The sequence below is a fragment of the Cupressus sempervirens genome, chromosome 11 (assembly GCF_028749045.1).
Source record: "Cupressus sempervirens isolate cs-2001-9-10 chromosome 11, ASM2874904v1, whole genome shotgun sequence".
NCBI lineage: Eukaryota > Viridiplantae > Streptophyta > Pinopsida > Cupressales > Cupressaceae > Cupressus > Cupressus sempervirens.
This window is the reverse complement of record NC_143128.1, coordinates 616,959,232-616,971,452: the sequence shown is the minus strand read 5'-3', so window position 1 is coordinate 616,971,452 and position 12,221 is coordinate 616,959,232. Positions and strand designations below refer to the sequence as shown.

The window sequence follows — 12,221 nt, the reverse complement described above, 5'->3', positions numbered from 1 at the left end:
GAGGATGTATTTTGCTTTTGTGTCTAATTTGATTAGCCTCAACATAGTTTGATAAGGAAGGTGTTAACTTTGTTATCCTCAATGTAGGATTATTAACTTTCTCCTAAAACGTATGATATTGAATTGAAAAAAAAACTTCAACATATCCAATTACTTTCCTTAACATATTTGCAAAATGAAGATTGCATAATTCAGGAACATCGTCGTTAAATCCATTATTCCACACTCATATGCATAAATTGAACAACATAAGATACAATATAAGGAGATTTTCTCAATCTTTTCTCTCTATTAATTAACCTAGTTCAAGGCTCCATTAGGAAAGAACCAGTAAGAAAACTCGACATCCTTGCCAATACATCAAAATTTAAATACATTTTGCATAATGTTACAATTCAAATGAATTATCTTCTAGGTCTTTCACAAGAGATCTTTTCCAATATCTTCAATACATCAAGGGAATCATGGGAAAGATGAGAGCTAACCTAGAGGTAAAACAACAAAATATGGTGAACAATTCAAGCATGCATCCCCAATCCAATTTTGCACAATAGGTTCAACATTGAACCAAAATAGGGGGGGGGGGGTGGATTTTCTCAATAGTAGACGTCAATCACCATACCATACCATAGCCCTTTCGGGGCTAAAATTCAAGAACTTTCGTTCTTCTACAAATGCTCTTTCGAGGTCAATATAACAATGGTTTTCATTCCTTCCCTTCTTCAAGAATTCAAATTTTCATACAAGGTATGTGATGACAAGTAGGGGCCCATACACCCTACCATTTTTCCCTCTTCTCACCATGAGAGGAGACTCTACACTATTGAGGTTCAACTAAGGCCCTTCCTCCATACATGGCCACTTCTTCCCTATCCAAGGGTGAGTAATGCCAAAACAATCCCCATGAAATCCACTCAAAATTTCAAAGCAAAGCATAAGAATGACATCCAAAAACAATTTAAGATTCCTCCCAAAACACCCTCAACACACATACAAGCAATACAAAGATCATCGCAATGCCTTATGCATGAATCAAGCATGAACAATAAGAAGAAACATGATCAAAAGAGTGAAGAACCCTACTTTCACAAAAAGTTATGGTAAAATGACAAGTTGAGAAGAGCTTTTTCCTTTTTTTCCTTCAATCTTCAAACTTTTCTCTAAAAACTAGAGATTGGGTAACAACCCAAAACTTCTCCAAAATGCCTCTAAATATGACCCTAACTCTACTAGGCTTTAGGTAACCCCAAGGTGGAGTTGAGTCACCAACTCATGAAAGGGACAAATCAATTTTCACAATTAACCAAAAGTAAGGTTTTTGAGTGACCCTAAAAGTCAACCAAAGAGCCTAAGGGGGTGGAAAGTACTCCCAACTCATACCTTTACCCCTAGGGTACTTAAATTTAATTTTTTTAGGCTTTTAAGACTTAATAGAACCCAAAAAAAAGCTAAGAGAATAGTAAGACCCAATAACAACCTTCAAGGAAAGACAATACAAAAATAAAACAATTTAGCGAGGGGTACAGTTTTGTCTTTCCATTAGATTTCCTGGCTAACTATCCTACACACTCATTGCACACATCAGTAGCTCAAGAAATGACATGTATATATGTAAATTACGTATTAGTAAAATCTTGTAAATTAAAAACATCCATTTTTCTAATAATCAATTGTTCATCTCATTCTACTCATATTTGACCATTTAAAAAAATTTGCATAATCAGAGTGTTAGTTTTGCATTCATTTACTTCATCATTATACATGTTCATAAAGCATTAAATGACAAAATCAAATATCTAAAAGTAAAACATCACACATCATAAAATAGCATAATAATGTTCAGTGCATCAAATAATGTCCCAACATATTGAGTCATGAGTATCAAAATAGTAATGTATCAACTATGCTACAATGGGTCGAGGCGAGGCCTCACATCTTTCTCACACATAAATTTGAAGAGAAAATCGAGAATAGGAGTGAAATTCAAAGAATTCGGAAAGAAGATTTTTGGTAAATTTTCTGAAATCATTGAGGAGTTTTCTAGAAATTCGCAATAGAGGATTTTGAATTTTATTAGAAAAGAATTTTTTTAGTGAGTTGTGGAAAATTGCATGTTTCTTGTGGAAATATTGAAAAGTGAATCTCGAGAGGAATATGAAAATTTTGGCAAACATTCAAAATCTTTGTCTTTTGAACAAGTTGTATCTGCTTTTTATGCTTTCTCTGCATAGTCTTACGTGTGGACATTTTCTATTTTGCAGGAAAGAAGAATAGCAAAACCCGAGGGAACAAGAGAAATGCGCAAACAATTGATAAAGAATGAAAGGAGATGATTCTATTCTGAATCCAAAATTATGTCAAAGTGGGTAGAAATTAGAAATACAAGCCTCGATAGCCTTGATTTGAAAGATTTTAACCAGAGAATCCTTGGATACAATGACCATCATCCAACACACCTAGCCACAAGAATTGTGAGAAGTGGAATTGTTGGTGTGGCTGGTTTCCCTCCTTTTTAGCATCCAGAGTTAATTGTGGAATGTACCAAACACTATAGTCCTAAGGACAAAACCATCAGGGATTTTGAAAGAAATACTCTGGCAAATTTTTCTTCGGCATCCATTTCTGAAACGTTTGGGATTCCTCACCCAAGGATTGTCACAAAAACACAGGAGCAAGCACTTAGAATATACACCTCTGGAGTCCATTTCTGTGAAGAAATAATCAACAAAAGATGGTTGAAAAAGAATAGATCGCATCATTCCAAAATTTCTAAGGAAATAGTATGGCTCAACTTGCGGAGGGAATATAGTGACATGATCATGATGTTGAGTTGCATATTTGGCATGCCTCATTCTTATAGATTTGAATCTTGGATGTGGTATTTTGTTGAGTAGGTGATGGAGGAAGGTAACCGAATAGATTGGGTTGGGCTCATAAGTGACAATCTAAATGAACAATTGATAAATCTAGAGCACATAAGGAAATTTTACATGAGCTCTTATGTCATCTACATGCTAGCACAGAGAATGAATTATGATGGACTACGATGCAAAGGACCGATTGGAAGTGGAACCCAACAACTCAAAGTTCATGAATGCTACTCGTAGTTGCATTTATATTCAAAGGATGATTACATGAGGTTTAATGATACATTTGCCATGCGCGTAGTGAGAAAACTACAAAAGAGGCTACATATGAGATTGTCAGTGGGCATGATGAAGTTGGTCAAAGATTATGGTGCCTAGTTCATTTAGTTTCCCACCTTTTCATACATCTGAGTTCAAGGATTATCCATGGAGCCATACAAACTTCCCAGGTACCCACTGGATAAGATGGTCTTGTTAGAGCTTGCTCAACAACTTACAACATATGACAAGATTCAGAAAGGGAAGAAGAAGTTGGGATCACAGTTCCCAATTTCCATAGGAGAAGAAAAAACTGAGGTATGCCCATGTCTAAAGGCTATAAAGAGATCATCAGATGAGCTCCTCTTCTTTCGTCTTCCGCTTTATTCGAAAAGGAATGATTTTGATCCTTACAACAAGATCTCATTAGTAGGAAGATCAAAGTATCAACACAAAGTTCACCTTGAAGACTTTTGGGCAAATGCAGCAGATGAGAATGTGATTACAAAGAAGAAACATTCAAGATTGTCATTGAACATTATCAAAACATGCAACATATTCAAGGTTTCTAATCAAATGGAGGAGGATCCAAACATTATATGAAGGGATTCAATCCAGAAATGACAACTCAACCATATGATTGGAAAAGGAAAGAGGTTACAAATCTGGAAGCTCTTTCAAAGCCAGTCTTGGATTTTACAAAGTGGTGGATTGAGCATAAGCTTGAAAACTTAGTTGCACCAACTAATGGATTCACATATAGGTTGCTTGGTCACAGACCACTTAGGGATGAAAGATTGGAACAAATATCTGAGGGGACTGTTGAAGAAAGAATAACTCCATCAGAGGATGTAAGAACCAAGAAAGGGAAAGAGGTATCTCAAGAGAAGCATCCTAGGATTGAGGAAGTCACCCAAGAACCTCAAAATAAGAAGCAAAAACATGGAAATGCTCCCTCTTCTCTAAGTCATACTCCAAGTGTTCAAGAGATAGAAACATTTGAAAGGTAGGAGGTAGGGACAAGCATAAAGAGATTTGAGTGAAAAGGAAATTTGGATAGGCCAATTCATGATAGACTAAGTATAAATGCCTATGAAAAATCCATGCAAGGAGGGAGAGATCAAGATATTGCTACAGAGGAAAGTTTCACTATAATCTTGGAGCGAAAAATGATGAATGATGGAGATGGTCCACTAGAGGAAGAAACTCTTACGGTAGCAATAAATCTCCCAAATGTTGAAGCCGCAGTTCCTGAAGTAACGGTGGATAGTCTAGGAGTGAAGAGGAGATCGACATTCGAGCAGTCCAAAGAAAGGAGCAATTGGTGACTCCAGGGGACCAAAGTATATCCATTCTAGAATGGTTGAGGCAACGAATTCAATTGAGTCAAAAAAAGGAGGTTGATCTAGCAATTGAATTATAGGAAATTTTGGATCGAGCAAACCGATTGGAAGAGCAAGGGAAAGCAAGAAGATATACTAAATTCATCAGAGGAGAATCAGGATTCAGAATCTTCCAGATTGTGACTCCCATTGTCGACAAAGGCAAAAATCAGATTGCTCCAGATGAATACCATGTTACGGAAATAAATCTTGGTTGAGCCTCCCGAGAGAAAATATTAGAAGAATTTGATGACTCTGCATAGGCTTTGAAGGATAGGCTAAAGAAAGTGGAAGAAGGGTATGAAAAATAGAAAAGAGAAATTAGGGCCTTATGTCTGTACATCAATGACTTGCCTCATCTAGTAAGAGAAGGTCCATCTTTTGTCCCTCCAACAAGTGTTTCCATTGAAGTGGTAGGTGACATTGACAGAATCAAGTGGATTGCCCAAGGTTTAAAGGTTTGGGTCAAAGGAATTCAGGAGGAAGCCTTCAAACATGCAGAAGAATTAGTGCAAGTACATAGTAGGGCATTAAATGCACTCTCTAGAATCCAATGCATGGAGGAATCATGGGTGGATGAGCATATTTACCAAGATGAGGTGATTGCCAACATTTAGAATCTGATGGAGACCTCAAAGCAAGAATTGATCGATGGTCAAGTTATTAGCAAGGGGGATGTCTATGATTTTATTGGATGGTACAGTGCAGTTTTCATAGCTAAGGAAATTTTTGAGAGCTTCACCAAAGAATCCACTAGATGGATGAAGCTTGTTGACAACATTAAACAATGAATATCCAACGCAGTTGCATCTTTGTTACCACAAAGAGTGGTGGAAGAAGAAATGACAACTAATAATCTGAAAGTCAAATTAGAGGAATTCTTTCAACTAAATGCCTATGGAAGAGATGATTTTGAGAACTTCTCCATCTTCTTGAATAGAATGCACACTACTCAAGACTTGCTACCAAATTAGGATGAAAGCTTGGGAAAAGCAAAAAGAGTAATTGCAATTCTAGAATTCAAGAATCTGCACCAAGCACCAATACAGAGGAGTTGGAAACAGTGTTGGATCGATTTCGTGCCTTCAAATAGGGGAATCAAGGATAGATGCATTTAATGCATAGTGGTTGTTCTTAGTGGTCATTTGTTACACCCCACTCCCTTCCTAAACTAGCATGCACAGTGGGTATTTATTACCCACTATAGTAATGGATTCCTAGTTGCATTAATGTAGATTCCTTTTCTTTTCCCTAACCCTAATTAGGGTTGATGTGGCACGATCTTGGCCATCAGTTATTGTAACAATTCAGGCTATTTGTTGTAATTAAGAACCTATATAAAGACCTCATTTCTCATTTGTAAGCAAGGAATTTTTATGAGATTGTTGCTATGAGCTACTGAGATAATAAAGTTTTCATTGGAGCTTGGTGAATACTTGATGTGTTTTAGCGCTTGCTTGTTCTCTTAAATTCCTTCAATTAGATTAAGTTTAGCTTAATTAATATGTGGTGATTACAATGAAGATTATGATGGTGTATTGATGAATTCCTTTGGTTCATACTTTTGACGTTTTAGTGATTCTAACTCGTTGTGCAAAGTTAGCCTGAACTCCTTTCATGCATATGCTTAACTTCTATCATTCGTATACTTTGTTCTTTATGATGGAATATGCAATGGTATGAAAATCTTTGGCATAACCTTTGAAGATTGCACCAATTCATGCATAGTTGCACTATAACTTGTCAAACGGGAGCTCGATAATTTGAGGAATTTGTCCACTAGAGTACTATTTATTGTCATCGCTACCCTTAGGATTAGAATAGAATTCCTAAAACCTATCCTATTTATTTTTCGCATATTTTGTGAAATCTCCAAAAGTAATTCATTGCAAAACCTTAAGATAGCTCCCACATCTAGTATGGCTTGAACTAAATCTGAATAAACACGTAAGGCCCCTTGTGATCATTAGCAAATCACATCAAACCCCAATCTTATCCACAATCAAGACCTGGCATTAAAGGAACCTTGAAGTCATCGTAGGATCTTCTAGCAATTTTAGCATACACGAGACTTTATTCAAGAGAGGATAAGATATTTCAGTGTTTTGTTTTATTGTTTGGTGGGTCATAAAACACACATCAACACGTAGCATTGGAAGAAAAGTTAGATTTATCAATTAAATGACTAAAGATTTATTTCTAGTATGGCAAAAGCAATCAAATTGATTAGTTAAATAAAAGTTGTTGCAAATATGCAAAACAAACTTGGTTTGATATCACATCATCAATGTGGGTATTCATTTTAGATAGCTGATATATATATATATATATATATATATATATATATATATATATATATATATATATATATGAACCTTTGGATTTCTCCAATTGCTATTGCAACAAAAATTCCAAAGGACTATTTTGCATTGATCTACACCTTCCCTAGGTAAAAACAAGAACTTTTGACATGGATTTTAATATGTCCTATCTATTACCTTTTAGTTCCTTGTCACATACCTAAAGATGATAATGCAAATTCTTTATAAAATTTCATTATTATTTACCTTCACAATACTACCCTAGATGCAATTTTGGGAGGCCCAATTTGATTTCAAACACTGTTCATCTATGATTGCAACTTTGACAATCTTACTTTTGAAATAAAGGAGGGGTGAAAATTTATTCAAGCTGAAACAGAAACAAGAACAAACAGAGAAAGGGCATCATACAGCCCTGTCAAGATCAACCAAGTGATCAAGTTGATGGGACAAGCCCATCGGAAGTTGTCTTATCAACAATGTTCCAATTACACATATGATCAAAAGTCCACTTTGCCAAACAATCAACAACACTATTCCATTCCCTTGGAATATGAGTAAAAGTAACAAACTCTAAAGAAGTACTCAAATTATGAACCTAGTCCGTAATCAAATCTAACTTCCAACTAAGACAATCTTACTTTTAGTTTTTACAATTATTAATAATTATTTTCAAAAGGGGTATTTAAAATACATATCAGCACTTTGATCCAGGATTTTCAACAAATTATAATATTAATAAAATGTTTACATGCCTTACGAGCTCCACCTTTATCAACAGACTCAATATGCATATTTCTTTTTATTCCCCTGGCATTTGATTCCATGGCAACGAAAACTCTGTTATAACATCGCTGATTTGTTCAGCTGAGGGGAAATAAAAAATACACATAAAATTGCACTCTCGAGCTTAGGTCTTCGACCTGAAAATCTGATTTTTGACTGGCAGAAAAGTCTTTCAAGTAAAAACTAAAATCAATTCTAAGATGTTTTTCTGATATATCAAATGCTTTTGCAGTTGATCGGTATATGAATGGGAAGTTGGTAGGCTGAAAATTTTAAATGAACATGTACAGGTTAAGCAACACCATAAACAACTGCAAATCTCTACAATCATACAGTCCTGGTTGACAGAAGGCTTCCAAACACCTTCATGCTCCCAAAAAAATAATATTTACACCTGGAATCAAGGATGAAATGAATAATTCTTATGATGGATAATGGAGTGTGATCTGAAATGTTGATAAAAGAACGTCCACATTTTATCTCTTTATGATACAGAGTAGTTTATTGTAGAAAAATCTTAAACACTTGAGCTTAGCAATGGTTGTGTGTCACAGCTTCTCCAACGAAGTCTGCTATAACGGAGATATAGCACCAGCTGTATGATTCCCAAGAAGCTCCCAATTCCATTGGGGGCCTACAAAAAGCAGAGTTAAATGATGTTCATAAAACAGATTAACACTAATGTAACCACCAAGCATTTCAATTAAAGCAAAACTTTGTCATATAACCGAAAAGAAGGTTCTACTCACTGAGACAAAAGGATCATGGCCAAGAATACCATATGCAAAGAAGGATGTGCTCATCAAAAAAGTGGAAAGAGAAAGATAAAATGGCATGTACTCCACACTGTGTGTCTGAATCACCAGCTTCTGTACATTGATAGAAAACGATCGAATTGTTACACATTCAAGAGAATTAAAACTGTAAGTTCATTTTTAACTAGGCCTCAGACCCTATCCATAATTTTTCCAGGACTCCCTTTCCCATTTTGCTTCTTCAGTGCTCAACCATTTAATGGTGGTGATTGTTTAACTTGTTGACAGAAATATAATGAAACTTGTTTTCCTTAATGATTAAGAGTGTTTTTAAATTTACATCAGCTAAAGACACCCAGAAGTGAACCTAAACAAAAAATCTTCTCATCAAACATTTCAGGATTGCAACTTATAAAAAGCCATATCAAGGTCATTTTTTAAATTAAAGAATAGGAACTCTCTAGGCTCTCACAAATGATCTCTAAACAAATAATCAGACAAAAACATAGTCAAGATTCCAAACAGAGAAAAAAATGATCTGTTAAAGGTAAAAATGTCTGATACCAAGAGGTTCGTACAATGATAGATAATGGTGATGCAAACATGGAAATGAGAGATGCTATGCTAAGACATCCAATAAAAATCCTTCGCAGTGGCTGTCTCATAAACTCATATGAAACCATGGCAATTGCTATAAATATACCAATAACCAATAAGAGCAGTGCTACCATTTTAACCTGTCAATTGAACAAGACAAAAAGGATAGTCAGTTGCTCCATCTTCTGGAGTTTATATGTTAAAATGACTAAAATGAATTTAATTTTTTTAATAAGAGATCCTTTAGGGTTTTTGGAACAGCAAAATTACATACACAACTTGTGGCATAATGATCTCTCATTGACTGCTCTAAATTCTGAGTTACTAATATAATTCATATTTTGAAGTTTAAAACATCTTTAAAAGATAAGAATAAGATGATCAGGTGTCGAAATTGCCGTACGATAATCATCAAACTATAAATATAAGCAGAACTCAACTACCATTGATAGTTTATCTGCACATACATAATTTTTAAAATTATCTCTATGCAAGTGGGTGTGCAAATGCACTGCATATATTTATATGCCTGCTTTTATTGCAATATTTCACGTACTACCCTGTAGGAATGGTTCATCTGATGGATAATATAAAGAATCCTTTTCCTCTTAGCGATGGAGGCGAGCAAAAATGGGAACCCAAAAAGAAAACGCCTAAAAATACCCCCATAACCCTAGAAATGATATTTAAGTAGGAGAATAACAAAGGCACGGATAGGGGAACAAAGGGCAGGGAAGCATCAAGTTGAATATCTAATGGATTGAGATAAATGTTAAACAAAGCATCATATCGAAAATATAAATTGTTGGGTATACCTGTGCTTCCTTCTGAGAATATGCAATATAGATGCAGATGTAGAAGAGCTGAAAAATTGCTCCTGTTCCGTTGACTGTAGTTACTAGAACATTGTTACAGGATACGATGGGAAGACCATACCAAGTACAAATCAAACAATTCATGAGAGCAAAGATATATGGAAGACCCGAAAATTGCTCAGTTGACTTGTTTCTCCTTATTCTGACAAATGTATGTCTGCAAACCATGATAAAATACATTTTGTTAGGAACCAAAGCAAGAAATTAAAGCTTTTCTACCAGATCCTACAAGCCCTGAATGATCAAAAGAAGAATAGAATGCTCCTAGAGCATGATGGTTTCTCTTTCAAACAAGTGAAGCAGGGTACAAAGGGGTAAACTTACACTGGGGACAAGAAGAGCGCCAGAGCAAACAAGTTGCCTGTACATAGGCGAAAAAATCAGACTCATACAAAGCAAGAAGCATTTATTTCCCATCAAACCAATAATTGACATGCATTGTCTCAAACAGGGAAAAATTCATGAGCATAAATTTGGAGGAAAATTTTTTCTGTAGATTCCTATAATGCCATTTTCCCAAGGAAAAGTAAAGTAAGGTCTGCAATTTCCAAGTATTTGAGAAGGATCTGAACAATGGATGAAATTCAGTGTACTAAAGTTTATTTAACATAAGCAGAAATGCTTAACACAAACCATGCAAAGGAGTTATGTTCATGAATTAGTAAACAACGGGATTGAACATAATTCATCTGCCACTTAATAACCCAATTCATAAAGGCAGGTTATATGCAAATATCTAAATCAGAAACCTATGCTCAACATTGATGATTCTAATAACCAGAGAAATAGCCAAACCTTGGATGGGATTTACAATTTAGTCTTAAACAGAGGTTTAGTCAACAAAATTGAACTCCGCAATTTCCCTGAAACCCCAGACAGTGCAATTTTTCTCAGAATGTAAAAAGATAGGCAAAAAAAAATGATGAAAATTCTCAGAATTTTTAAGTCTACACGGTAGATGATAAGATCTCCAGGATTCGCTCCATATCCCCAAAAGATATAATCAATGCAAATGCAAATCTAGGCTATTTTTGTGATGCCCTAACTCTCAGGTGTGCAGTTATTTTTGCACCCGCACAAGGTGCTTCCTAATTACTCTTTTCTTATACCATGAGTGATTTCTAGGTGTACAGAAATCCTTCAGAAAGTACTGAGGTCCTTGAAAGCGGAAAAGGCTTTGTAATGATTTGATACATTTCTGACAACCAAGGGTTTCACACTGGCATTTAACTCCACATAATCATGTAAACTACAATTTGTGCCTGTCCAAAATTCCCAAAATGGAGATAAACGAAGTTTCGCCATAACTTTACAAAACCCTCGAAGGGAAACCTACAAGACATTCAAAATTCTTGTGACAGGCAAATATAGCAGAGCTATCGGCCCTAAAATTTTGATTTCTCTCTTTAAAATTTTCTCAACTACGAAACATAAATGATTCAAAAACCTATAATTTAGTGTCTACCACCGCCATAACATGCGTGCTGCTTATGTCTTGATGAAAATGATAATTAACCAAAAACACAGACTTAAAATAATAAAACTAACAGAGATTCTTGTGTGGGTACCTGCAACTCCGGCTGCAAAATGCCAAGTCTCTTCGGAAGCCATGATATGTTTTCCCTCTCTCCACCTTACTCGAAACAAAACAGCCGAGACTTAACCATACAACATTGAACTATTTGGGCCTGTTACAGTACCGTTCAGTGCCATTCCGATCTCGATTAAACTGACAAATGTTGACTTGAACTATTTTAATGGAAATTGTGATTGGAAATGGGTGGAAATGTGGTCCACGAGGTCATATGGACTAAAATAGAAAGCTTAGTCAGACATCAATTAGATCTTGTTGACCTCTAAATAAAGCACGTTGTAGGTGTGCTGTGGGGTTTGCAGGACCATAGATAGTGCCACAGTGCCACTCAACACGTTACTCCAATTAAAGCTTATGCCACGAATTTGGTCTATTTGGAGTCATGTCATTCTTAAATAGAGATGCCTTGTAGCTTTGGAGGTTTTCCATAATGCAACAATGCAATATTTTCTCAAGATTCAAGAGCTACGACGTACTTGTTAAATAGTTGCATAAAATTATGCCACTATAAAATGTTTAAATAGTACCTGTAAAATTGTAGTTACATTAGGTATTCTTTTTATATTTACAAGTATCAATGAGACAACGAGAATATAATGATTTTTATACTATTCTATTTGTTCATTTATAATTATACTCGAGAATTTATAAATAATAATAAAAAATTCACTTTTTACAATAATTTTTTATTTATATAATATTTGAATTAGATTAAATTAAATTTATTACAAATTTAATAAAAAAATTATAATTTGTATTCATACTTCAAATACAATTAATCACAAT

The 12,221-nt window shown here is 35.0% G+C and overlaps 1 protein-coding gene across 1 annotated transcript; it reads right to left on the bottom strand.

Moving 5' to 3' along the window:
• Positions 1 to 7,544: 7,544 nt before the first annotated feature.
• Positions 7,545 to 11,613, bottom strand: LOC149531207 (bidirectional sugar transporter SWEET2b-like). Its single transcript, XM_089810058.1, has 6 exons — positions 11,410 to 11,613; positions 10,166 to 10,202; positions 9,782 to 9,998; positions 8,948 to 9,106; positions 8,364 to 8,483; positions 7,545 to 8,248 (listed from the first exon to the last, which is right to left on the bottom strand). Exons 1-6 carry the CDS (start codon positions 11,450 to 11,452, stop codon positions 8,132 to 8,134), a joined length of 693 nt encoding a protein of 230 aa, XP_089666184.1. The 5' UTR covers positions 11,453 to 11,613; the 3' UTR covers positions 7,545 to 8,131.
• Between the last annotated feature and the right edge of the window lie 608 nt (positions 11,614 to 12,221).

What these genes read in the sequence shown, in the direction of transcription:
- LOC149531207 (XM_089810058.1), bottom strand. Translation starts at nt 11,452, where the DNA reads ATGGCTTCCGAAGAGACTTGGCATTTTGCAGCCGGAGTTGCAG. An exon ending in ATTCTCAGAAGGAAGCACAG is followed by an intron (nt 9,107 to 9,781) that starts GTATACCCAACA and finishes TTCAATTGACAG; the next exon opens with GTTAAAATGGTAGCACTGCT. An exon ending in CATCACCATTATCTATCATT is followed by an intron (nt 8,484 to 8,947) that starts GTACGAACCTCT and finishes ATCAATGTACAG; the next exon opens with AAGCTGGTGATTCAGACACA.